We start from the raw sequence: 27,797 nt of genomic DNA on the forward strand, positions 1-27,797 counted from the left end.
CAGCTACTCGGGGAGGCTGAGACGGGAGAATTACTTGAGCTCAGGAGCTGGACGCTGCTGTGAGCTACGATCATGCCACTGCACTCCAGCCTGGGTGACAGAGCAATACCCTGGCTCTTAAAAAATAAATTAGTGATGTGGAAGCAGAGAAGTTATGAGTCCGTAGTTATGGCTTTATCACCATAACTACTAACCCTATCTCTCAGAATCCTCGTGCCTCGCATGGGTATCCAGTAACCCTGGAAAGAAAGACCGTAGTGAGTGAGTGATCCCAATCTGTGAGCATTGCAGTGATAGAGAAGTTCCACGAGATGGCAGCATCGGCCCATGAGCCTTATGCCTGGCGCTCTCCGCTCCCCCCGTCGCACCGCCCCCCCCCCAACGCCCCGCACCCTCCCCCAAAAGGAGCCTGTGAAAAATATTCTGACTCTTCCTGATTGTTATGTCGCCTGCAGGTCAACAGACCCTGGGGAAGAGAAGAAGAGGAGAGCTTGTAGGGCTCCAGTCTTAAAGATGAGGGCTTGTGTGACCCCCACTCCCAACCACTTTTCATGGAGTCTCCTGGGTGGGTTCTGGAGGCAGAAAGGCATCCATGTGAATTTTGGCTCTGCCGCTGACTAGCTGTGTGACTCTGAATGAGGTACTAACCTCTTTGTGCCCCAGTTTCCGCATAAGCTAAACGGGGCTGACAATTGCACCGACCTCATGGTGTGTGGTGGATTCTACGGGATGGGGGCGGCCGTCGGGGGGCTGGAGGCAGAGCGGGAGCTGTGTCCTCTGGCTCACCGTCTTTAACAGCAATCCATACACCTACTCTGTGCCTCCTAGAAGGCTGTTAGGTTGTTATTCTCACCCCCTTTACAGATGAGAAAACTGAGGCTTGACTTTGTAGGACCACATAAAAAGCATCCTAGCCCAGGTCTGTCTGGCTCCAGGGCCCAGTTCTGACCACCAAGCCAAGAGGCTTCCCTATCGGCCACCCTGGCCAGCCTTGGCATCTCATCCTCCAGTTCCCTGGGCCTGGAGCTGGTCCTCTTGTGATACTGGGATGACTTCTGCCAGCACTCAGAACCTTTCAGGGCATTTCCAAACCAAGGAGAAACAAGGTGCTTTTTCTTTTCTTTTTCTTTTTCTTTCTATCTTTTTTTTTTTTTTTTTTGAGACGGAGTCTCGCTCTTGTTGCCCAGGCTGGAGTGCAGTAGCGCAATCTCGGCTCACTGCACCCTCCGCCTTCCTGGGTTCAAGCAATTCTCCTGCATCAGCACCCTGAGTAGCTGGGATTACAGGTGCCCACCACCATGCTCAGCTATTTTTTTTTTTTTTTTTTTGTATTTTTAGTAGAGATGGGGTTTCACCATGTTGGCCATACTGATCTCAAACTCCTGACCTCGTGATCTGCCCGCCTTGGCCTCCCAAAGTAATCGCGCTTGGGATTACAGGCACAAGCCACTGCGCCCGGCCAGGGTGCTTTTTCAAAGGATTAAGGATTGTAAAATGTCGATCCAGTGGAAAGTGCTTTGGCCATTTGGAGTTTTCCTTCCTTCTCTTCTCCTTCTTATCCTCCTCCTCTTTTTCTCCTCATGTATAAGAATAAAGATGCCTAATGGATGTAGTACTTTACTATTTACAAATATTTTCCCTGACCCTCTCCAACAATACTTGAGCATAGATGGTTGTTGTCATTGAATCCACTCGGTTGCAATGCCTCATATGCCCCAGCCAAATACAGAGTTGGGAGCTATCAAGGCAGAAAAGCATGGCCACTGCATTCCTAGACACAGATGGGGTTCAGGACACACTACCCCAAACTTATGACTGTAGGAGACCAGAATAGGCCACCCAAAATATGGCTCCTTGGCATAAGAATAATTCTGAGCTGGTTATTTTGAGAAACTGCAGACACAGGAGAAGCTCTAAGAACAAAAGGAAAACTTACCCTTTGAAAGAGAAACTTACATCTTTAAAAGAAATCATACATCAGGGTGTCTCCCTATCTGCACCAGGAAGAGAAAGATGTCTCTAATCACTAGAAACACCAATGGAGAAGGCACGGACTTCAGTCTGCAAGACCAACCTTCCCCTTGTTGACTAAGCTTTTCCTGCCCACATCCCCACAGCTGGGCCTTCTTTCTTTGTTTCAGCGGAAGATGGCATTTAAGCCTGAATTCAAAGCCGTGGTTTTTGGAGATTTACTTATTTCTCTGAGTATTTCCCAAGTGCACATGACATATACACATTACTAAACTTCTGTTTGTTTTTCTCTTCTCAATCTCAAGATTGTTTCAGGCGTCTACCCTACCTCATGAAGGCTAGAAAAAATTACCTTTCCGCTCCTATAGCACTTATCAAAAACAATGTTCAGGATAACTTCAGGCAAGGGACAGGAACCCCGCCAATTTCTGAGGCCTGCCCACCCCAGCCTCCCCATCCCTCCCCTCCCTGGAGTCCGCTGCTATGAAGTGGGTGTTGTGAAAACACTTTTATTCTGTTTCCTCTCTACTTCCCTTTCTTGACCCAATCTCCCTCTTTTCTGATCATCTGTCAGGGTAAATGTTTTTATTACCTGGTCACTGAAGGGCCTGCTGGCCAGGGGGCCAGGGCAGACTCAGAGCTCAGGGCTCTGGACCCCCATTCTCCTGTTCCTTCCCTGATCCCCCACAGCCTCAAACATTCCCTGGGAAGCTGTGTGCCCAACAGTACCTGACTCATCTTGTCCCCAAGCTAGACATTACCACCGCCATCCGCCTAGATCCTGGAGGAGAAGACAAGCCCACATTGTCCGGGAAGCAGCCCCACGGATGCATTAGCAAACTGTTTCCTCCCACGGCTTTCTGCTTTCATGATGGAGGCCATCCCCAGAGCCCCTTCCTGAACTCAGCCCTAGCAACCAGCAAATCCCCAAGTGGCTGGCGCCTCCTCCATTTGGAGAAAGACCTCAGCCTCAGAGCTCTGGAAGAGGGCTCCTGGCACCTCTGATTCTCTAAGCAGGTGTCCTGAAACTGTCTCACTCACTCACATACATGCACATTCTCCAAAGATAAAGATAACAATGACTACAAACAACTCAGGACTCTGCATGAAGTAAAAGCAATCAAGTGACAAAGCACCAGAGCTTCACAGACATGGGGCATGGTCTTGGGGCTGGACCAGAAATAGCCCTGATCTGCTGCCCTCACTGAATCCTACGGCTTTGTCCCTCCTGCTGTCCCAGCTCCCCTCAGCCTCACCTGCCTGCCTGTAACCGGGCATGACAAAAAGAGCCTTGGCTCTGGGTTCTGCCACTCCATCACTGCCAGCTGTGTGCCCTGGGAAGCCACTTTACCTCTTTGAGCCTGGCTTTCCTCATCTGTAAAATGGGGACAACAGTCCCATTTCACTGGGTACTGGGGTGGGGGGGGGGATCAAATGGGAGACTGTTCATGAAAATGCTCTGTATATTAGAGGATTTTTTTCCAACGTAAAGAGGCTAAAAATAAGGCCTGATGACTAAACTAACATATACACTATCACATTTTGGGGGTGGGGAGTGTCTTCCTTGGAAGTGATGGAAATTTGCATTGAGTGCCTGGCATGGATCACCTGACTTAATTCTCCCGATAGTCGTAAGCCGACCCTGGGTTTCAGAGAGGTTTAGTAATTTTACCATTATCCCTCAGCTTGTAAGCCTGGAGCTAAGCCCCTTCCTCTCCTGGGCCGGGGGGCTTTCTGACAATTTAGGGTGCTAGTCTCCAAACTCGCCTGCTGGTGGAGCTTGTTAAATAGATCCATTCTGGATCCCCATTCTGCACCCCCTGAGTGATGGGTTGTATTAATCCAGGTATTTATTGAACACAAATTATGTGCCCACTATGAGGGAAGAGCAAACAAAGCAGATACAGCCCCACCCTCAGGGATTGGGGAGTGGCAGCAACCCTCCTGGGGAGAGGTCCCCAGAATCTGGATGTGTACTCAAGAGACTTTTATGATCAGGCCAGTGTTTGGGGAATGGTGGTTATAAAATGAGAGGCTGGGGCAGGGAGTGGGGATGTTCTGAGAACCTGTCCACACACTGACAGCCTCAATGGGTTCTGTGGCACCCCTGAGCCCTGGGATGGCAACTGCAAGAATTTACTATCCATGGTCACAGATCTTCAGGCCCTGCGAAGCATCCAGATCCCTGCTCTGAATAGGCCAACTGGGCCAGGACCGGGAGTCAGGAAGGTTTCCGCCTTTTTTTTTTTTTTTTTTTTTTTTTTTGAGATGGAGTCTTGCTCTGTCGCCCAGGCTCCAGGCTGGAGTGCAGTGGCACCATCTCGGTTCACTGAAATCTCCGCCTCCCGGGTTCAAGCGATTCTCCTGCCTCAGCCTCCCACATAGCTGGGATCACTGGCACGCACCACCATGCCCGGCTACTTTTGTATTTTTAGTAGAGACGGGGTTTCGCCATTTTGGCCAGGCTGGTCTCAAACTCCCGACCTCAGGTGATCCGCCTGCTTCGGCCTCCCAAAGTGCTGGGATTACAGGCGTGAACCACCGCGCCTGGCCCCTGCTTTCTTAAAGAACACGCAGCAGCTGTGTGTTACACGCTGTGGCTGAGGTCAAGTGTGAGGGCTGGAATTGCTGACTGCCAAGTTCTGGGTCTACTGAAAATAGCTGCCTGGCCTGGGAGGCCCAGTTCAGTCCGGGTGTGGGTCCCGCTTCACCTCCAGAGCACCGGCAGCCGGTAAGGGTAGAAGCGGCCTTTGGAGAGGGGTCTCTGCAGAGGCCTGGGGGCAAGATGAGGGCTCCTTTGAGTCCTGGGGTGCAGGTTATAGTAGCTAAAGGGGAGGTCTGAGACAGTGGGGTCTGGCTCCAAGGTAAAGAAGGAGCAGCAACCAAGAGGCCTGATGCGCCGCGCACCCATCGCAAGCATGGGCAGTGCGTTTAAGACTGGGTGACTCACTTTTTCTCCTGTAAAATGGGCGCAGGCAGGCCCCAGCTCAGCGCCAGGAGGGGGAGCCCCGGCGCGCCGGGAGAAGACAAAGGAAAAAGGCGTGTTTGCAAACGGGGAAGCGGCGGCGTGCTGCCGCGAGGGACGGGGCGGGGCCAGGGGAGGAGCCCGCCTGCCGCCTCCCAAGCCCAGTGGTCCTGGCCGTGCGCCGGAGGCAGCGGCGGCGTGGCGCAGCGGCGACAGTAAGTGCGGGCCGGCTCGGGCTCTTCCGGCTACGGTGCCGGCCGCCCCCAGACTCGCGCTCAGCGACCTCCCTCCCGGGCCCTGGGGGCGGCTGCGGGCTGCCAGGGGAGCCGCAGGACCCTACCCCATCCGTGGTCCCTTCCCCACTGTCCCTCCTCTCCCTCCTTGCTCTCTGCCACCCCTCTTTCTGGGTCTCTATCTTCTCTTCCCCAAATCCTCTCCCCTCCTCCTCCCTGAGACTGGACCTCACCGCCTGCATGGTGGGGGCCTGGTATGGACCCGTCGGCCCGAAGTATCCAGACGGTGGCTGATTCTCTCCGTCCCAGCTGCGGGGCCTGAGGCTGGGGCTGTTTACACCGCAAAGCCGGTTCTGCCGCGGCCAGTAGGCGGTGCCCTGCGCTTCCCAGTGCCCTCCCACAGGTTAGCCCTACCAGCTCCCCACCCCGGTTCACAGCCCAGGAAATCGAGGCACAGAGGGGCGAGCCACCTAGCCAGAGTCAGGAACCTCCTTGGAACCAGCACCCAGGCTTCCCAGCCCAGATGAGGTTTTGCCGCGGCCCCAGCAGTGCCTGCTGCCTCCTTGTGCGGGGCTGCCTGTCTGTGCATGGCCGGGCTCCTGCAGGTGACCCAGGAGCACGTTCCAGGCCACGGCCAGCCTGTTTTGGGGAAGGTTGGGCACTTCCTTGCCTGCCTTTCTCTTTATTTTTTAATCCAGAAGCCAGCAGCTAGCTTTTATAAAGACTAATAAGACTTTGCTCACTCCAGTGCCCTGGCCTGTGACCCTGGTTAGAGAAAATTCCTGGCTCCTTCTTCAGAAGCTCAGTCAAGCCTTGACAAATAGACGCTAGGAACTGAGAAGGGGGCCCTAGCCAGGTGTGGTCCTGAGTGACAGGGCTGGTGGACCTTCTAGCCGCCCCCACAGGTAGCTGGAGCCTCTGGAAAGAACCACTTGCCGGTTCTCTCTTGTTCTATGTGGGTGGGTCATGATTATTTTTTACATTTTAAACAGTAATTTTTAAAATGTAACAAATGAGCTTGTTACATTTGTACCATTTTGTGCCAGACAAAATACCATAGACTGGGTGGCTTAAACAAAATTTGTTTTTCATGGATCTGGAGGCTGGGAAGGGCAAGATCAAGGTGCTGGTTGATTTGGTTTCTGATGAGGGCTCTCTTCCTGGCTTGCAGACAGCCTCCTTCTTGCTGTGCCTTCACATGACTTTTCCTCTATGAGTGGGTGCATGTGGAAAAAGCGATTTTCCACACAGTGAGCTTCCAGACAGTGAGCTTGTTAATGCTGGCCTCCATGCGAATCCAGGCTGGGGAGGGGCTCTGCTAACCAGGGGAGTTTAAAATAGACTTGCTGGCTGGATGCATTGCACTTGGGCATCCAGTGGCCCCCCACCTGCTGGCTCCAGGGTACATGCTACCCCAGCAGGGGAGAATGTCCTGGTCGTGCAGAGTCCCTTCATTCAGCAAACATTGACAAGGGTGCCTGCAGTGTGCCTCGGCCTCTCCCGACTCACTGGCTTCAAGGCTTGCAGGAAGGATGCCTGTACTTGGAACCAGCAGACACAGATTCCCATTCCCAGCCAGTCCTCCCCGGTGTGCTGAGGAGTCCAGCATGGGCCCCAGTCTGCTTGGCTGTGTAAGTTCACTCTTGTCATCTGCTAGTTATGTGACCCTGGGCAAGTTACTCAACCTTTCTGAGCCTCAGACCCCTCTGTGAAATGGGTCTTAGAGTAGTACCTAATATATTAGGCTGTTGTCAGCCTCAAGTGTGACCTCTGTTAGGCACAGACCTTGGCATTTGTGATTACTGGACTTAAGTTTAGCTATTGGGAGTTCTTTCTATTTGTGGGACATAGCAAGTGCCTTCCAGACCTCAGTTTTTCCATCTGAAAAAAGGGGGCAATGTTTTCTGCCCTGCCTAATTCCAAGGGATGCTCTGAGGTTCTCCTGAAATAGTGGATAAGGTTCTGCACCCATGTGAGGAGGTGTTCCCATCCCACCAGGGAATAAAGGCCCCAGTCTTCTTAGTACGATGCTTTGAGTTAGGCCTAGCCTCCTATAGAAACCAAGATGCATTTATTTATTAGTTTATTGGGTAGGGAAGAGGCTACTGCAGAAGGGACTCTGAAATGTCCCATCCTCAGCATTTTGGAGACATTTCTCATTTATCAAGCTGCTGCCACATCCTAGGTGCTATGTAGAGCAAAGAAGCAGGCATGCTACCTTACAACCAAATTCAGCAGCCAGCCAGCCATGCGACAGGCCCAGGATGCCAGGGAGATGCTGACATTTGTTCAACAGCTGCTTACAGGCCAGGCATTGCCAGCCAGTTGCAGTTGCATAACTATCATAAAAATGGCTTCTCTGGGTTTACATTTGGGGAAATTGAGGCACAGAAATGTGGTAACTTGCCCAAGGCCATGTAGGCAATAGTTGCTGGCAGCCTAGGCTCTTCCATTTATCTTAGGCGCTACCATAGATTGAAAGTGGCTGGCTCCTTGTAGGGTGTGATGAGCAGAGGTGGGACCCAGGCAGGAGCTGCAAACCCAGGCTTGGCCATTTACGTAGCCTATGGCCTTCAGTTCTTTGGACCTCTCTTTCCTCACAAATGAAATGGGAATGGACTGTCAGAGGCTACACACCAGCTTCTGGAGGCAGCCCTGGACACTACCAGTTTTTAAACAATTATTACTTAATTTGAATGTTTTTTTTAAATTTACACTTTTAATTTTGTTTTTGAACCGGTAATAAACTAGTCACATAGTTCAAAATTCAAGAGACACAAATAAGAATGCAGGGAAGTCCCCCTCCCCGCCCCCCACCATCCCAGTCTCCCTCCTTAGAGACAGCCACTGTTAGAAACTTCTTATGTAGCCTTCCAGAGATATTCTATGCATATACAAATACATATGTGTATGTATATTTTCTCTCCCCACTTTTTTTACACACATAGTAGCATATTCTACACACTATCCTGCTCCTTATTTCTTTCACATGAAATCGAAAAGGGTTTAGAGATCATTCTTTGCCCATTAAGGGTCCTAATTCTTTTTTATGGCTGCACAGAACTGTGAATGCCCTTAGACCAGGTTTGCCTTTCTGAGTACATTGCCACAGTCCCCACTATCATGCAGTGTTTTACAAAACCCAGCCTGTTCCACAGTTATGTGCTACTGCTACCTCTGTTGCCCTTGCATGGTTGGGGTGACCTCTGAGGACACTTACAGTTCTGACATCCTGCCCTTCTCCAGGTCTGATTTTTGTCTTTCTCCCTGATCCTTAAAATGAAGCTCTCCAACCAGGCTTTGGTGACTTTACAGAGCCCAGGGTGAGGGGGCATGGTCATTTTGTAGGCTGGGTGGGTCCCCAGCTGTCCCCCAGCCTCAGTTTCTACTCACCTACCCTGTCTCTGTTGCCCTCCTTGCTCCAATAGTGGCCGTTGTCTCAGAGGACGACTTTCAGCACAGTTCAAACTCCACCTACAGAACCACAAGCAGCAGTCTCCGAGCTGACCAGGAGGCACTGCTTGAGAAGCTGCTGGACCGCCCGCCCCCTGGCCTGCAGAGGCCCGAGGACCGCTTCTGTGGCACATACATCATCTTCTTCAGCCTGGGCATTGGCAGTCTACTGCCATGGAACTTCTTTATCACTGCCAAGGAGTACTGGATGTTCAAACTCGGCAACTCCTCCAGCCCAGCCACGGGGGAGGACCCTGAGGGCTCAGACATCCTGGTAAGGGCATGTTTCTCCTGCAAGGCTGGTGGGAGCATACAGAGGCCTCATGCCTCACATGCAGGGGAAGATGGAGATTTCAGACACATTTCCAGCCTTTAGATCACTTACTGTTTAGCTTGGGAAGAAGATGCAAATTATGGTTCCATGTGGTGTGTATGGTAAACCCATAAATCCAGAGTCCATGCCTCCAGGGATGTGAAGGTATGGACTGAATAGTGTTATGTTCAGCTGTGAGTTAGAGAAAATTCCAAAAGACTGGTAACTAAAATGAGATGGAAGGTCATTTTTCTCCCATGTTCAATTCTGGTGGGGACAGCCCAAGGCTGGTATGATGTTCTATGGCATTAGGAACCCAGTTGCTTCACTTCTGTGCAGCTTTCATGGCCAAGGCCACCTCATAGTGCAAGACGGCTGTTGTAAGTCCAGCCATTACATCAGTAGGAAAAAGCAAGAGGAGAAGGAGGAAATGCCTGTTGCCTGTAAGAACACTTCCTGGAAGTAACATACATTGCTCTTCTTACATTGCATTGGTCAAAACTTAGGCATGTGACCACATCAGCTTGCAGAGCAGGCTGGGAAATGTAGTCTTTCAATGTAGCTTTATCTCAGAACCATGTGCCTGCTAAAATGGGAGGTTCTGTTATGGAAGACAGGGAAAATGAATCCGAAGGGATAATTAGTCTGATCACCATGGGAGAGATTGCTGTGACTTGGGAGTTGGTGGGTTTCAAGAAAGGGGAGGAAACGATCCAGGTAGAAGAAAAAGGCTGGGCAACGGCAGAATGGGAGGAAAGTTCAGGTGTGTATGACAAACTGTGAAGCTGTGTTTGGGGCACAAGTAAGAGCAAGAGGTCTTGAGATCATTGCCCGGGGCCTTGAATGTCCAGGTGAGGAGTCAATTTTGTTTAGTTGACAGGGCTGCTCACTTTGCTGGGTGACTTTTCCAGAGAGGTGGGGGCAGTAGGGGAAGAGGATTAAGGAAAAAAATTATACTGACACTTGTTAAAACAGTAAGGAAAGCTTTATTTAAGACTGTTGTAGTAGGGGAGGTAAATGGAGCTCAACTCTGAAAAGTTGATGGGGATTTATAGCCAAGGAGCAGCATGAGGGCTGGAGGATGGCACATTTCTAAGAGGAGACGTCAAGGCGAGGCCTCTGCTTGCTGAAAGCAGGCCCAGGACTTACACAGTCGACCCTTGAACAACAAGGGTTCACTTTAGATGCAGATTTTTGTTTCAGCCAAACATGGAAAATACAGTATTTGTGAGTTGTGAAACCTGCATATACAGAGGGCCGACATTTCCTATTCCTGGTTCTGTAAGACCGACTGAGTATGCTTGGGTTTTGGTATATGGGGGGATCCTGGAACCATTCCCTTGAGTATACTGAGTGGGGTGAGGCGCTTGATCAGATGTGAGATAAGGAAATATTCTGGCTCAACTGGCCCAACAGAATTCTTGTTGAAAGCAGGTCTAGGACTTACACAGTCTACTGTTAAACAATATGGGTTTGAATTGCAGGGGTTCATTTATATGTGAAGTTTTTCAAACAAATGCTGATGGAAAATGTACTATTAGTGGAGTTCAAAACCTGATTACAGGGAGAGCTGGGTTCCACAAGGCTGGCTAGGGACCTGAGTATGTGTGGATTTGGGTATAGGTGGGAGTCCTGGACCAATGCCCTGAGTATATGGAGGGACAGCTATACATCAGAGGTGGGGAATGAGGAACTTGATCAGATCTCAAAGGTGGGGGGATGCTGGCTAATCTGACTTTGAAGGATTCTTGACTAAGACTGAGTTGGGCAGGCAGAAGTCAGGACTGGGGGGTCGGGCCAAGGTCGAGGATGGGGCTCGGAGGAGCCTGACGAAAGTTAGGTCAATGAGAGTCTTGGTCAGGAGCCTCCATTTCCACGGCTGCCCCAGGCTGGTGTCTGATCTCACTTGAGAGTGCGGGGAGGCAAGGGCTTCTCCGACAAATGCCAAGATGAGATGTTGCCAGCTGCCCAGCTGTGCCCTTCTTCTCCAGGGGAGCATCAGAAACAAGAAGGGGGTATGCTAGCAGACCCCAGCCGCACCTTCCAGTGGCCCAGGAGGTGGCTCATCACTGCTTCCCAGAAGGAAATCCTTGAAATCCTTGGCCTCGCCCCGAGGAGCTGTCCTCAGTTTTATAGGCATGAATCTGCCATAGTGAGGGAGGCATCCCTGTTGTCCATCTCAAGGACTCACTGCAGCTACACATGTGGGTCACCCAGGCAGCTTCTTGAAAAATACCAGTCCAGAGTCCTTTTGTAGTTCATGAGTGTGATGACTGGGTTTCCACGCACATGTGTGAGATGGGCCTCCCTCAAACCTTGTTATATCATCGGCACATTACCCGTCCGATGAAAAGGAATAAAAATACCAATGCGGGCCACGCCCCAGGGATTCTGACTGGATTAGCCTGAGCTGGGGTGTGAACATTGATATGTTTACAACTTCACACTTCCACACTCCTGTACTCCACCCCTCAACTCCCCCCACGATCTGACACCTGTGAGGGCCTTTTCTGTTAACTGAGGAATTCACAGATGCCTCCCAGGGCCAGAGCAATGGGATATAAACCATTTCTACAGCTGAGGAAGTGCCACAGGAACGCCGCAGAGTAGTTTACAGCCCCTCGACTCAAGGTGTGTCCTTGGACCAGCAGCCTCACCTGGGAGCTTGTTAGTGATGCAGTCTCCCACCCACTCGAGGCCAATTGAGACACGGCCTTCCAGCTACCAGGCCCCTCGGGTGACTGAAGGGCACAGTAGAGTTTGTGGTGCACTGGACAGGGCTTGGCTGTGTGAACTCTCCGTGCTGCCTCATATTTCTGGACTATATTAGTACTTTTTTTTTTTTTTTTTTTTGAGACAGGGTCTTGCACTGTCACCCAGGCTGGAGTGCAGTGGTGCAGTCAAGGCTCACTGCAGCCTCAACCTCCCTGGGCTCAAGTGATGCTCTTGCCTCAGCCTCCTGAGTAGCTGAGACTACAGGCACACACCACCATGCCTGACCAGTTTTTTTGTATTTTTGGTAGAGACAGGGTCTTACTATGTTGCCCAGGCTGGTCTCAAACTCCTGGGCTCAAGAGATCCGCCCGCCTCAGCCTCCCAAAGTGCTGGGGTTACAGGCATGAGCCACCACACCCGGCCATCTTTCTGGTATGTTAAAGGAAGATATTATAATACCACCACCAACTTCTTAGGGCTGTTGTAAGGATTAAGTAAATTAATATGTATTAAAAAGCACTTAGGACAGGGCCTGGCACCCCTATCCGAAGTGCTTTATAAACACTATTATTGTGTTGATCATTTGAGGGATGGACCCATGCTTCTAAGCTGCCTGCAGCCCTGGTGCATTTCCACAGGCGCAGGCTTAGCCGGGGTGCTTTACAATCCGCTTTTATTTACCAGTGACTCCAACGTCCCAGCTTTCTGCCAGCCGTGGTAAATCACCTGGCCTACTGGGCTTCCTCCAGAAGGTCCCTGCCTGTCTCGGCCGGCACAGAGCTAGATTGCGTGTGCACCTGCCCTGCCCCTCCTCTGTCCACTGCCAGGTCCCCGGGATCAAGCAGCCTCTGGAGGGAGGGGTGTCCAGGCCTGGCTCTGGGAGCAGCCCTCGCCTCGTGTACTGCTTTCACCGCAAGGCGATCCCTTCCCAGCTGCAGGCACTTGGCATTCTGAGCCCTGCTACGATGCTTTATGGCCTCTCTCCAACTGCTGGCAGGTGCAGATGTAGTACCTTCGGCTGCCCGGAGCTCCTGGCTCTTGGCATCGGAGATGAGAGACCTGTCACCCCTCGATTCATGGGCCGGGATTGGGAAGCGAGCATGCTGGGGCGTTTCTGCATTTTGCGGGCCATTTTTCTTTGCCTCATTCCTCATCCCAGCCACCCACCTCCCCAGCTCTTTCCTCCTCTCTTCCTGATTTCCCTGCGAGAGGCTGCCCGTCTGCCCTGTCACCTGAGGGCCACTTTAGGGGAAGGAGGGGGAGAGTCAAATTGGCCTGTCTCTAGCCACCACCTGCAACTCAATTAGCTGTGGGTCTAGATGTTTATTCTTTCCTGTACTTTCCTTTGAACATTTTTTGGGGATGGATGCCATTTGTTGGGGAGCTTGACCCAGGAGGAAGGTTTACCCAGACACCCTCTCCCCCAAATTATGTCACTTTCAAGGTCAGCGGGCTCATTTCCTTCTGCCTGGACAAATGTGGGGATGGCTTAGAAAGTATCCTGCTCACTCTGCCCTCCTGTCTCTATTCTCTGGAATAAGAACCTCCAATAAATCTATCACAGGTGTATTGGCCCAGGGCAAAAAAAAATTTAGAGCATAAATGAGGAAGAATTGATAAGAGAAGATGGCACAGGGGCCTGCAACAGCCGCCATTGCCTGAGCCCGACTCTGGGCCCACCATCCTGGCAGGGGTATTGCATGTGTTGTTTCTCATTAGCCCTGCAATGCAGGTCTTAGTAACCCTTTTCTTAAGACAAAAAGCCAGAGGCTCAGAGAGGCTAGGTAACCTGCCTGAGATTATACAGCTAGGAAGGGCTATAGGGAATTTCACGGGGCATTGAGGTGGACAGATGATTACAGACTCATTCATACTCAGAGAGTGGTATGTAGGGTACTATCCTGGAGATTCCCCACCCCCCACCCCTACACTTTGACTCCACCAAACACCATCTTCCTTCCTTTGGAGAGCCTGCCCCTGGTCTGGCCTCTTTTTCCAGCCTGAAACCCCAGATGCCTGGGTTCTACACCTGGGTCCTGGACCCAGCGTCCCTTGTCCCTTCCCTACCTGACCTGTTTAGCTGGAGGTCCTCCCCGGCTCTGGGGTTGTAAGCCATCCCCTGCCCTGTGGGGCCTCCTTGCCCTCCCCCAGGCTCTCCTGCAGGCCTGTATTGGCTGCCCTTGGCCAAGAACAAAACAGTGAGCTGGACAAGCCCTACTTCCTACCCCGGAGAGAAGAGTGTCTGCACCTTCTCCTGGCCATTCCTTGCTGCAAGGCCCCCACAGCCGCTCTCTACACCTTCCTTCCTGTGTACCTCGGTCTGCCCAGGGACTCCTCTCTGAGGGACTGCAGGATGCGGCCAGGTCATGAGTGGGACCTACAGCCCGACTTAGTGTCAGCAGGGCTGGGACCCGGGCCAGGCACTCTACTGATGCCCCTGTCCATCCCCCCATCTGACCAGGAGGTACCCCAACACTCAGTCCCAGGGGTGAGGCAGGAGACAGAAGCAGCTCATCCCTGGGCACGTCCCCTGAAGCCACCTCTCTGAGTTAGGGGTTCCATGTCTGGGTCTTCAGAGCTGCATCATACTTCCCCATCACGTTCCTGCCCTACAGCTCATGGAGACCGAGCGCTGGCTGGGTGGGAGCTCCTGCTCTCAGCACTTTGCCTGCATTATCTCATGCAGCGCTGCAGCACCCGTAGGTCAGGAACTGTTATCATCCACCATGACAGATGAGGAGGCCTCCCCCGCCGGTGAATAAAACTCTCTTACTCTACATCCTGTGCCCCGGCACACCTGGCATGACACCCAACACATAATAGCACATAAATATTTGTCACATTAGTTATTGTAAGTCTGAGAAGGAAAGCTCCACAACCCAATCCATGATAGTGATGCCATGGCTCTGCAAGGGAGCAGAAGAAGATCTGGGAGTCACAGTGGCTACCAGTAAAGGAGTTTTGATCTTTCAGGTGTGTTGGCATAGACATGAAGTGGGGTTCCTGCCATAGGGAAGGTAGCCAGGTTGTCCTGGTTCAGCAAGTGGGGGACCTAGGGCATCCCCTCCCCTTATTTCCAGTTCCTTAGTTCTGGTCCAGTCTCTCAGCCCTGCAAAGAAGCAAGATAGCATACTTGGGATCTGCCCTTGAAGGGCTGACCTCCCAATCCAAGGAGGAAGTGTTCAAAGGAAGCAGGATGAGCTTGTGTGGAGAAGAGGATACTGGAGGACAGGTTATCAGAGGTTACCAAGTCCCTGCCATGCAGCCTGTACCCACCTCCCGCTTGACCTGCCATCTTCTTTTTCCACATGACATCCTGGTGAGCTAGGTGCTGCCATTCCAGTTGCCAAATGAAACCAAGGCTCACAGATTTTAGGCCACTGACCCAAGGTTATTTGCTAGCAAGTGATAGAACTGCAGAGCCCATGCTTATAACCAGCGTGTTCTCCAAGCTATCTGTCTACCTTGGCACGCTCAGCCCTGGCTGCACATCGGGATCACCTGGGAAGCTTTTAGAAAATACCCCACCTGCGTGTGCCTGTAATCCCAGCTACCCAGGAGGCTGAGGCAGGAGATTCGTTGGAACCTGGGAGGCAGAGGCTGCAGTGAGCCATGATCGTGGCACTGCACTCCAGCCTGGGCAACAGAGCAAGACTCTGTCTCAAAAAAAAAAAAAAAAAAAAAGAAAAGAAAATACCCCACATCCCACGTGTTCCACTCACCCAATTCTAATTCATTCTGAGGGGCCTGGGCACAAGCATTTTAAGTTCTCTAGATAAGGCTAATGTGTAGCCAGATAAGAACCGTGATCCAGGCCAGGTGTGGTGGCGTGTGCCTGTAGTTCCAGCTACTCAGGAGGCTGAGGTGGGAGAACAGAACAGTGAGCTTGAGCCCAGGAGTTGGAGATCAGACTTGGCAACATAGTGAAACACCAGTCTCAAAACAAAAAGGACTATGATTCAAGTAAAATGTTACCACATAGGGAGAAAAAGCAGCTGTCCTCTGCCTCCACCAGAGTACCCATTAACCCATTAAACAGGCAAAGGCTACATCATGAGAGACTTAGGTGAGCCTTCTGGGAGAACTTCCTGCCATGCAAGTTGAGTTGTCAAACCTGGCAGTGAAGGGGACAGTTTCCCCCTTGGAGAATTAGGGCCACATCCTGTGGGAAGTCCAAGGAGTTGGCCTAGTCTACCTCAGAGTGTGGGGTTCCTCGTGGGACTCCCTACAAATGTAGGTGGTTGGAGGGTTCGGTGCTTGTCTAACGGAAATGCTCTGGGCTTGAGCTGCACCCGCAAGCCCACAGTTCCATGCCAGCCAGTGGTGGCCCCTGGAAGAGTCTTTGCCCTTTCTCTTGGTAATGCTCCCCTTTGCTGGGCCAGGGGGCCAAGGGATATAGTTAGGAGATGGGGGCTCCACAGCCACCCTCCTCTTCCTTCCAATTTCCCAGGCTCCTGGAAAAGGAGTGATAGGGCCAACTGGGCTCAACATGGGCATCCTACACCTGGGGTGGCACAAAGCAAGAGCAAGTGAAACTGGGAGAGCAGAAGAGAGGCAGTCCTGAGGCCCTGACCCAGCTGGGTAACCTCTCTGTGCTGTGTCAGGGAGTGGAGGCTCCCTGTTCCCAGAGGTTTAAAAGTCACAGGATATCTATTTGGTAAAGGCTCCACAGCTAGGTGAAAGGTGGATTGGTCCTGTCTCATAGGACCACAAGGTAGCTGGGAGGAACCCAGATTTGGCAACAGAGGGACTCTAGTCTAGCAGTGCCCTTACCCACTGTGTGGGTTGGAGGCATGCTCTGTCGCCCTTGGGCCTTTTGCCCACAGACCCACCTGGCAGCATTTACATAATGCTGCAGACACAGGTAGGGTGGAAAGTCCTGACAGTTATGGCATGCCTTATAGGTGGTGGCTCCTGCATGAGGACTTCACTAAATCCCAACATTCACTGCCTTTACTAAGCTCTTATCATGTGCCAGGCACTGCTAAGGGCACAGATTCATTCATTAACTCAGCAATATTTATTAAGCAATCTACTGTGTACTAGAAGCTTTTTTTTTCATGATCTTTTTTTTTTTTTTTTTTTTTTTTTTTACAGCCCAAAGACATAGGTTTATTATACCCATTATACAGAGAAGGAAACCAAGGTTGAAAAGTTTAAGTCATTTGCTCCCAGGTACAAAGTAAGTGATGACTGGGACTTAGACCTGGGCCCTGTCAACCCAGGTATCTGTGATCTTAACCCCAGTGCTTTATATCAGCATTTTCGAAATTTTTTGGAGCATGATGGCTGTCTCACCTGGCAAGATATTTGTGTCTATAATGCAAACAACAGTTTCATGAAGCTGCGTCTGTACTTAAAAAAAGAAAACTCCACTCTGACTGCAGTTTCAAGGAGGAGCAAGTGATGCAACAGTGGCAGTGCTGGTTGTAAGCCATGCAGGATGAGGATGGAAAGTTTGCCCTTGAGTTTGACCTTGTGCAGGTTCATGGTGACCTTGGGGAGCAGCATCGTGGAGGATGGGGGGAGAGACAGGAGACAGCAAACTCAAGGAATTTTGCTTTAAATGGGAGCAGGACAATGAGGCACAAGCTGCAGGGAACTGTGATTCAGAAGGGGGAGAATTTTCTGTTCTTTTATTTTTAATACGAGAGACATAGCAGGCAGTTTGTGTGTGGAAGCAAATGATCCAGCAGAGAAGGAAAAACGCATGATGAAGAAGAGGGAGCATAGCTCAGCGAGGTCCATGAGCAGGCCAGAGGGCTCAGGTGCACAGAGAAGGGTTCCAGAAAAAGATGCAGACAGCTCACTCACCTTTAGTAAGAAAGAAGGCAACAAAGGATTAAATAGAATAAAATAAAATTCTGGTCGTGACCCATCAAGTGAATTTCATATTCTTTAATGAGCTGTGCAACCTGTAGTTTGAAAAACCCTGCTCTGCCTGTTTCCTCTAACTTTGTAGCCATCTATGAGGATGCGTCATGTCCTCATTCCACAGAGAAGGAAAGTAGAGACAGTAAGTAACTCGTTGGTGCCACATAGCTAATAAGAAGGGGGGTGGCAGCCCAGGGTACCTGAATCAGTATCAGATTTCCTGGGACACTTGGCAAATACCCGGATTCCTAGACCCTTCTCTGATGGCTTTATCTCCCTGGGTGAGGCCTGGGCACTGTTGCCAGGTGGTCCTGATGCCAGCTGGCCAGGGGAGCAGGTATCTAGGAGTCTCTCCTTTGTGCCAGGTGGTGTTCCTGCAGAACCGTTTTAGTGCTACTCAGATCTCTCTCCAAATGGAAACAATGTTTAGACTCCCTTTGCAATCCTCTTTTATTCTTTTTTTCTTTTTTCTTCTCTTTTCTTTTTCTTTTTTTTTTGAGACACAGTCTTATTGTATCACCGAGGTTGGAGTGCAGTAGCGCGATCTTGGCTCCTGGGTTCACTCTGCCTCCCGGGTTCAAGCGATTCTGCTGCCTCAGCCTCCTGAGTAGCTGGGATTACAGGCGCCCGCCACCACACCTGGCTAATTTTTGTATTTTTGGTAGAGATGGGGTTTCACCATGTTGGCCAGGTTGGTCTTGAACTCCTGACCTCAAGTGATCCGCCCACCTTGGCCTCTCAAAGTGCTGGGATTACATGCGTGAACCACTGCACCCTACCAGCAATCCAGTTTTTAAGAGCAGAATTCCCAAGAGTGGAGAAGGGCACAACACCCCTCCTCCCCGCATAGAAAGAAGTGTATTAAAGTGGGATTTTGCCTGAGCTTTGTCATCCTAGGAAAAGAGATGGGGAGTCTGAGGTCAGGCAGGATGGGCTTCAGGCTTTCTGCCACTGGGTGTGCATGAGTGGCTGCCAGTTGCTTCGGCTGGCGTGGATGACTGCTCTACACCATTTTTAAAAATTAGAACCAAAAGTGAGTCATTTTTAAAAATTCCCTTGTCCACCCTCTGATTCTAACTGCGGGCCCAGCCAGCGTGCCATTCCCAATAAATAATACACCTGTGATGGCTTTTTCTTCTGTTTTTAGCTCTTGCTGCGTCCTGCAGAGGGGAAAAAAGCCTAGTTTGAAATGCTGTTAGTCATGCCTTTGGTGGCCTCAGCTTCTCTAGTTCTCTTCTTATTTTCTCCCTAAGTGCTCACGACCCTTTTTCCCCACCCGCGCTGTGCTCCCTTGCCCTCCAGGCTATTGACTGCTCCCTCTCTGCCTTCGATTTTATTTCTTCCTGCATATCTCCTTAAAATCCAGAGGCGATTTCCTGGACAAATTAGAAGATGGCCCGGACCTTAAGTGCTCAAGTGTCTCTTTAACATGATTGATATCACAAGTGTCCAGAGAGCGGAACCTAAATTAGAGTCTCCACCAAGGAGCCCAGCGCTTTTGACACAGACAGGCAGCCTGGGAAGGGTCTGCAGCACTGGGTGCCTGGGACCTCCTTGCTGGCCTCTTGCCGGTCCTCACTGCCTGGGAGGACTGTGTAACAGCCTTTGCCTGTTTAATGGGTTAATGAGTACTCTAGTGGAGGCAGAGGACAGCTGCTGTTTCTCCCTATGTGCCTGTGTTTCTGTGCATGTCTGTGCCTGTCTGCATGCAGGCACCTGAGGCCTAGAGCAGCCTGTGGTTTCTGCCCACATGCACCTCCAAAGAGAAACAGCCTTCCCAAGGCGGGAGCAGTCTGTTGTTGAGGAAGTGCCTGCCAGGGGTTGGCTAAGGACTCCCTCTTCCTGATGGTCCCTAAGGTTTTCTACTACAGAGAGAGGCTGGAGCACCCCCAGACCACCTCCTCATTACCACCAGGCCACAGGGCATGGCCCTTGTCTCTGGTCATCAGCCTTGTGACACTGATGCACGGGACCCTCTGGGGGATGCAGAAGCCTGCCCGGTCAGGCAAGAGTAGGTGGGGTGTTTTCTTGAAAGGCCTTCTTCCTCTTTTCCCTATCACATGGCAGAAGTCAGGCTGCAGAAGAGGAAAGACTGGCTGGCCCGAGCATCAGCAGTGGCTGAGCCTCTGATCAGCTCATCCTCAGGGAGCTTGGGGTCACTCGTGCATGGATCCGTGAGGTTCCCTGTTTCTCTGACCCCTTGGTTTCTGAGCCCTTACTCTGCCTATTCTGGTTACAGCCTGAGAGTACATGGGGGGAATAAAGGGGATAAGAATCAAAGCAGTCAGCTTGCCCCTTGCTAGGGGACCTTGCGAAGGCTTGGCCGAGGCAGGGTATAAGGGTAGGTAGAAATGAGGTTTCCATCTTCCTTGCTCACCCTGCCTGGCAGAAAGAGTCTGGATTCAGGAGAGCTGGCTTCTGTTTCTGACTGTGTCTCAAACTTGCTGGGTAACTTGAGACCATGTCCTCCTTTGAGGAATGAAGATATGAGACCGTAGATTGGGACCCAGAAACTTTTCCTGCAAAGGGCCAGATGGTTCGTATTTTAGGCTTTGTGGGCCCCACAGTCTCTGTTTGCTACTCAGCCCTGCCCTTGCAGAGTGAAAGCTGCCCTTGACAACATGTAAACAAATGGGCTGACCAAAGGCCGACCGCGTTCCAGTGTTCACACAAAGGAAGAGGGCAGATTTGGCCCGGGGGTAGCCCGCTGCCAACCTCTGGACTGGGAACACTCACTTACAGCTCTTTCCCAGTTCTGTGATCTATTATAGAGGTACCTACCCTGCTGAATTTGTCTTCATATCACTGACCACTGCCCGGCCTATTATCTATTTGTTTATGCATTTGCTAGCCATCTCTTTGACTAGATGGGCAGTTCCATAAAGGCAGGAACTTGAGCTGAATCTCCCATGTCTACAACATCTAGCGAGCTCAGTAAATATTTGCAGAAGGATGAATCCATCTCTGAGTATTTGTGGAGAGGAGACAGGGACGGGAGGAAGAACCGCCATCACTGGATTGTGCACCGTGATCCCGCAGTGCACCTCCACCACAGCCTGCACACCCGGACCTGCCTGGGCCCCAGCCTCCCCCCATCCCCATCCATACTCCAGCTCACCCCTGTGGAGGCTTGAACACATCAAGTTCATTCCCGACTCAGGGCCAACCGTACGCTGTTCCCTCTGTCCAGGCTCTAGGTTAGCCAATTATTTGTTTTTTAGTTTTATTGCATTTATCCTAATTTGCAGTCTTTTTTCCCCCCACTTGCTGTTGACTCTTTTTTTTTCTTTTTTTTTTTTTTGTGCCTCCCTCCCTAGAACACTGGCATCCCCAGCCCCTAGAACACATTGAGCACATACAAGGTGCTTGGCCATCATTTGTTGAATGAGTGAATGAGCTCTAGAAGGTCAACTGCCTTTCACCTTTAGTGAGTGAATAGATGAATGAATAAATTAACCACTGCCACCTGCTTCTTCCCATCTGCTCCTTCCACCCATTTCTGCCAGGTGATTCCTTCTACGCCCAGCACTGTCCCCCATACTGTTTGGCGTTGAGAAGCCCCCAGAGCTCCCCAGTACCTTCCAAAACAAAACCCCTCTTTAGGCAGCTGCCTGAGACCACCCGCGAATCGGCCCTCAGCCACCCTTGCCTCCACGCGCCCCATCATTTCTCCAAGTGGAGCCCCCAAGGTTTCCTGCAAAGGAGCCAAGCGAGGGGACAATGCAGCAAGGTGCAGGAGAGGCCTGGAAGCGAGGCTGCAAGGAGGAGGGGCGTGGCAGTCACAGGGAGGCTGATTGATAAGGCGCGGAGGCTGAGGGTGGCCAGGCCCAGGGAGGAGCTTGAGCAAAGGCGTGGAGGGGATGCCTGGGGGAGAGGCTAGAACCCGAGGGGAGACTGGGTGGACACGTGAGCCATAGTCAGGTGATGTGGAGACGGGGCCAGTAGATGTGATTGACTGGGGTGAGGGTGAAGGAGAAACCAAGGAAGCTTTGAAGAGGGGCTGAGAAAAGGAAGATGACCATGGGGCCTTCGGAGGGGCTGCTTGGGAGTCTTCTCTTGAAGGCCTTTGATTTGAGGAGCTTGGGGTTTGGGCTCAGCAGGACCCCCAAGCGGTTGTTCTGGATGAAGAGACGGATGTATGGGTAGAGGTCATGAAGCCAGGGGAGGTGAGCTTCTCCTACCACCACCCCCACCCTTACAAAAGGAGGGCAGGAAACGAAGGATGGAGCTCAGGGGGCACCTTGGGATGGTGGAGGGAGCCAGAGGTGGACAGAGATGATGAGGAAGTGTGGAGGTGGGGGCGGGTGTGTCCTTGTGAATCTGGAGGAGAGGAGTGCTGGAAGGACATTGCATTAGTTTCTTGTGGCTGCCTTCACCAAGTACCACAAACCGGGTAGCTGAAAAGCAAGGCTCTAGGGAATAACATTTCCTTGCTGCTGCTTTGGCATTTTTTGGCTCATGGCAGCATCACTGCAGTCTGTGGCTCTGTCTTCACGCAGCCTCTGCCTGTGTGTCTGTGTGTCCTTCCCTCTTTTCCCGTGTACTGTGGATTGAGGGGTCATTCCTCCTCCAGTAGGATCTCCTCTTAACTAAGCACGTCTGCAAAGACCCTATGTCCAGATAAGTCACATCCCGAGGTTCTGGGTAGACATGAATTTTGGGGGCATGAATTCAGCCCCCTCTAGACGGGGTAGCATGCAGTGTCTGGATTGTGAGGAACAAGACCAGGCCTTGGTTACAGGTGGGCTGCGAGGAGGACGCTGAGGACCCTTAGAGGAAATGTTTCCCCAGGGTAGCCGGGAGGGACATGGCTTTGGCAGTGGCAACATGGACTACATTTTCAAGGAGTGTGGAGTGAAGGGGAGGAGGGGCCTGGTTCCTGGAGGCAGCAAAGTTAAAGTAGTTTTTTTTCTTTACCCAAAGGGAGACCTAAGAGAGTCTCTTGGCCAGCAGAGAAAGCAACAAGCAGCAGTGAGGGAAAGAGAAAATGCAGGCAAGAAAGGTGGGATTCATGGTGTGAGTCTCCAGGAAGTCAGCTTAGGCTGGAGGAAGAGCCCTTTTTGCGGAGTGGAAAGGAGGTGTGCTCCAGAAAGCCTTGCACACACTGCAAGGAGGAAGGCGGGGAAGCTCATTCCAGAAGACAGGAACTTTGCTCATCGTCCAGCAGGGATTCCTGAGGAGATGTGAGAAAGGATTGAAGGCTGGGGAGAGCCCCGGGGTCCTCAGAGAGCAAGATTTACAGTGAGCCCAGGCCTGGAGCTGTCATGAGAGGCCAAAGGAGGGACGGCTGCATGCAAGGGTCAGATGGGGACCCTCTTCCTTAGGGTGGCCACAGTGGCTTCGTCTGTCTGGCCAGCATTTTCCAGAGCTTACCTGTCTGATTCTGACCCCAGATTTGTCCTTCCCTTGGGCCTCTGGCCTCCCCTTCAGCCTGGCTGCATCTAGCCTCCTGCCTGGCCCCTGGAGCAGGCATTGCCCCCCTTCCCTGCCCAGCCAGCCCTCCCAGCTGGTCCCTGCCCTTGGCCACACACCCATTAACTTTCCTGAGCCAGTGCTCCAAACACAGGGCCTTGGAACTTGCAGAAAGGTTACCAGCCCCACCCCTTATGGGGACATCTGCCCTCTGCTCACCTCATTTTGCTCAGGAATGATCTGGGCTGATGCCCAGGGCAAGGGCACCTCCCCTGCAATATCCCAGGCCGCAGAACTCAGCTATCTGAAAGCGGCAAGTTTGCAATGGCAAACTATTCTTGGCTCCAACCTGCTCGCTGCTGCTAATTTCATGCCCCTGTGATCCAGGTAACGCTCTGCTGCCTTGAGCTGCCACCCCCAGGCTTGAATCGCTTTTCCTCGCCTGCCCGGTAGGAGCCCAGCTGCCTCTGCTGCTGCTTTCTGGAGGTGGGGGCTGCACAAAGCTGCCTCGCAGAAGCCGCTCAGCAGCACGGACACTGAGTCTGCCGCAGCTCGTGACTAATTTGCTGCACTTATTTCAAAGTGCCCAAATGGCATTCAGGGAAGAGAAAGCTTAACCAGGGTCTGCCAGAGATAAACGGGCTCATTTCGGGGCCTCCCTGCCCGAAGAAACCTCTTTACCTGGACTCTGAGCCTGGAATTGAATTCTTCCAGAAGAGACGCTTAGCACGGAGCCTCTCAGTGTGGCGGAGGAGAGGAAATGTGGCCTGTCATAAAATGGGCCTCACATCTGGCCAGCTGGCTCTGGTGGGCTTTTAAATTGTGTTTGAAGAGCATCTCTCCCCTTTCCTGGTGTTCGCAAACTGGGTCAGAGTGCAGCAAATGAAAATGAGTTTGCTTCTCACCATGGCGAGCAACTCAAGTGCCCCCCTGCCCAGGCCGGCAGTGGCTCATCCACATTCACCCACCATATGGGGGTACCCTGATGCCTGGCACCCCTGGGCCAGGGCCTGTCCACAGTCTGGGTGAGGAACCCCCATGCCCACCCTGGGCCAGTCTGGGTGAGGCCCCCAGGCCCACTCTGGGGCTCTTTGCAGGGGTTGCAGAGTAAGGCGAGGGCTTGGAAGCCTGCCCCATGCTGCCCACCCACAGGCACTCTTTAACATGGTCTTTGCTTAGCTACCAACCATGTCCGTCAATTTTGGGTAACTGACAGAGGTGGGGGCTTTTCTCTTAATCTTTTTCTTTTCTTTTCTTTTTAAAACTACTAAGACCCATAGGCCTCTGGAAATGCTGAGGGGAATGGGCGGTGGGATTTGAGAGAAAAGATTAGCTAATGTATTCCTTTACTCTTGTCTACCACTGCAGAAAGAGGAGAAAGAAATCAAACCCTGGCCGGGCACCATGGCTCAGCACCTGTAATCCCAACACTTTGGGAGGTCAAAGCAGGTGGATCACCTGAGGTCGGGAGCTCAAGACCATCCTGGCTAACATGGTGAAACACTGTCTCTACTAAAAATACAAAATTAGCTGCGTGTGGTATTGTACGCCTGTAATCCCAGCTACTCGGGAGGCTGAGGTGGGAGAATTGCTTGAACCCAGGAGGCGGAGGTTGCAGTCAGCCAGGATCGTGCCACTGCACTCCAGCCTAGCGACAGAGCGAGACTCTGTCTCGAAAAAAAAGAAAAAAAATCAAACTCTGTCATTTGCTGGCTTGGGCAGGTCACCTGCACCTTAGGGCCAGATAGAAGAAAGACACTGCCCTCCCTGAGAGGAACGTGTCTCACATTCCTGCTTGCTGCTGGAAGGCATGTGGCTGCCAGGCCCAGCATCTGAGGCTTCCTGGTGATGCACCACGACCCCAGTGATAGTGTTTGGGCTTGTGCCTCCAGGAGACAGACAACCTCAGCTAGAGCAGCTTATACATTTGTAGGGGGATGATAAATATGTCTCCACCTGGTCTCTGCCCTGCTCTGCAGCAAAAGATGCTGCCACCAGCACTCCCAATGTGGACCTCTGTGTACCTCTGGGAAATTCCTCTACCTCTGTGAGCCTCAGGCTGCTTATCTGTAAAATGGGAGCGATTCCAGCCCTGCCTCGCCCTCACTGGCTGTGGTAAGAGCACATGGGCTGGGGTGTGTGCAGGCCCTCTGGAAGCTGTGCTGCTTGCATGTCAGAGTTCCCTGGCATTCTGCAGAGCTCCCACTTCCCCACCTGGGTTAACTGACTTTGATGCGATTACTTAGAGACTGGATGTTGAGTCCCACACCCTGCCTGAGCTCCAGGTCATTGCAGGGTGCAGATAACGCTAGGGAGATAGTGGTGCGCAGGGAGATCAGATCTCACATTCAGGGAGCACAGCTATCCCTCTGTTCCTCAGAGCTGGGCCTCTCCCACGTGGGTTTGAGAATTCAGAGGTGACTGATGGGCCTCTCTGCCATTAGCGCTCTGGGGGTTGAGTGCCTTGGCTGCTTGAGGTTCTGCCAGCCCTCCTGTGGATGGGATGGACAACACAGTGTGGTTTGCTTCAGCTCAGGAGGGGCTGTTGGTGCTAAGGAAGCCTCAGGTTGCTTTCAACAGATGAGCTGCGCTGGCATCCTCACTGGTGGGGAAGCATCCCTTCATGCTTTTGTGCCAGCCGTTCCGTCCTGTTGGGAATGTTTCTCTCCCCACTGGCACCCGTACCTCCCATATCTGTCTGACATGCTTCCCCCAATCTTTCCAGCTGCCGTCCAAGATGGCCCTGGTGGAAACCCCCCAGAGCCCCTCCTTCCATGCCCCCCAACACTTTGTATCTGTTGTACTCCAGCTCCAGGCTTGCGTCCACCTCCCCGAGGGCACGCAGGTGCCACAGCTCCTCCGTTGTATCCACCCAGCCACCAGCACAGCACTGGCACATGGGCTTGACACCTCTTCAGCAAACAAAGGGACAGGTCAAAACAGGAAGAGGTGCTGACCTGCACAGAAGTGGCTGCCCAGCCAGGGCTGAGCACCATGAGATTACTAACCAGCCTAAGGGTCTCCTGCCCAGGGCCCTCCTGCTGGGGCAGAGAAACTTGCTTGGGAGGCCTGTCACCTCCTAATGTCTTTGCCCTGCATCCACCTGCGTTCCAGCCCTGCCTTCTTGCTGAGTCACACCCAGCCTTTCACCTCTGGTTCTATAAGGCCCACATTGACCCCCAGGCCTCCAGGCTTTTAGTCAGCTATGTAAACAGAGCTGCTGTGGCATAATTCTGAGTGGCGCCATTCCTATCACAAGCCTACAGGTCTGGTGCCCCTGGAGTTGTGCAAAGTTCAGCCTCCACCATCATACACAGTGGCCCCACTGCCAGCTCCCTGACGATCTTCTCATCCCCGCTCCTCTATGGCCGGAGCTGGCCTTTGGGTCCATGTGCTCATCTCTAGAAGTGGAGTTGGTTGTAGGGGTAGAACAAATCAAAACAGACTTTTGAGGGAGCTCTCAGGAATCAGGCCCCAGTGGAGGTGAACTCTGTGAATGATCCCCAAACACTGCTGTACATAAAATCCCCCATTCATTAGATGGATGGATTGCTTTGGGGTCAGTCTTGTTACCATCCTAGTCACAGTGAGTTTGGAGCTGTATTCAAATGTCTTCACATTTCCATAACTAAAATGGGAGAAGATAGCCCCAACACCTCTTGGAAGCAAATGAGATGAACCCAGGAGGGACATGCCAGCTGCCTGGCGACAAAGTAAATAATCAAGAGTGGAACGTAGACCTTCGCCGCTGGTTTCTTAGGAAGGCAGTGCTGATGGGAATACTCCACCAGGGAGTGCGGTCCAGGGAAGTAAGAGGGAGGGAAAGGGAAGTAGGGCTGGGACACAGAGAGCAAACACAATGGGCGATGGTATTTTGGAGCGGCCACAGCTTTGCAGCAGCACACACGGAACACCTTGGAAAAGTCTTGTGGAGCCACCACGTTCAGAGCAGCCAGTCTGGGGAGAGGAGAGGCGGACGAATGATCTGTGGGCTCCTTCCAGCTCCTGCCTCTCATTGGTTAAAGTGGGTCTCACGGGGCTTGACTCCCCCATCCTCGGGGGAGCGTCCCCTACCCCTCTCACAGCCACTGGTGCAGCCTAGCAGGGCGTGGGGTCTCTCTGTGGGGGTCAGCTCCTCCTTTGGTGGCAGTGGTGGCAGCAGTGGCAGTGATTTTATGACCATGGGACCAATGGCTGTGGACAGGGGACCAAGGTGAGTTACCTGAGGGGCAGGCAGGGTAAGTCCGTCTGGAGCAACATCCACTAAGTCCGTTTCTTGAAATCAGCACATGCCATCTGCAAAAACCCTAATTTCAGCCAAGGGTTTGGTGGGGAAGGGCTGCAGGGACTGGTGTGCTAACCCTCTGTGCCCCTCATGGGTGAGCACACTGCTCCTCCTGTCTCTTGGGGGGTCAAAGAAAGAAGCATGATCAACTGTCCTGGTTTTCTTCAAGGAACTGAATTTAAATTGAAACAGGAAGGCTGAAATATTCAGGAAAACCCTGATTAGTAGGAACCCAGCTATCGGAAACCCTCATGAATTAGGAATCTATCGCTGCCTAGCAGAATACTACAAATGAGTGGCTTAAAACAACCTGCATTTATAATTACAGGGTTTCTGTGGGCCAGAAGTCCAGGCACAGCTTAGCTGGGTCTCCTGCCTGAATTTGCACAAGGCTGCAATCAGTCAGCCAGAGCTACAGTCTCCTCTGAGGCTTAGCTGGAGAAAGGTCACTTCCAAGCCCACTCCAGTTGTTGGCAGAATTCAGTTCCTAGTGGTTGTAGGCCTGAGAGCTTCAGTTTCTTGCGGGGAGAGGGCTGGAGACCGTCCTCAGCAACTTGGGGTTCCATGCCAGGTAGG

The 27,797-nt window shown here is 52.0% G+C and overlaps 1 protein-coding gene and 1 non-coding gene across 5 annotated transcripts in view; both read left to right on the forward strand.

The window, feature by feature from the left end:
- The first annotated feature begins 5,061 nt into the window (after positions 1-5,061).
- SLC29A3 (solute carrier family 29 member 3) overlaps positions 5,062-27,797 on the forward strand; it is a 44,214-nt gene continuing 21,478 nt past the window's right edge. The window contains exons 1-2 of one of the 4 annotated variants that reach the window (XM_063781880.1): positions 5,062-5,572; positions 8,598-8,896. In XM_063781880.1, the coding sequence (XP_063637950.1) occupies positions 8,831-8,896 (66 nt within the window). In that variant the 5' untranslated portion in view covers positions 5,062-5,572; positions 8,598-8,830. Of the gene's footprint in view, positions 6,801-8,597; positions 8,897-27,797 lie in introns of all 4 variants that reach the window. The other 3 variants (XM_521506.8, XM_016918509.4, XM_063781881.1) reach the window with 3 other exon arrangements.
- LOC112204689 (small nucleolar RNA U13) lies at positions 11,181-11,284 on the forward strand. Its single transcript, XR_002938356.1, has one exon. It is a non-coding gene; the product is annotated as a small nucleolar RNA U13 (small nucleolar RNA).

This window comes from Pan troglodytes, chromosome 8 (assembly GCF_028858775.2).
Source record: "Pan troglodytes isolate AG18354 chromosome 8, NHGRI_mPanTro3-v2.0_pri, whole genome shotgun sequence".
NCBI classification, from domain to species: domain Eukaryota; kingdom Metazoa; phylum Chordata; class Mammalia; order Primates; family Hominidae; genus Pan; species Pan troglodytes.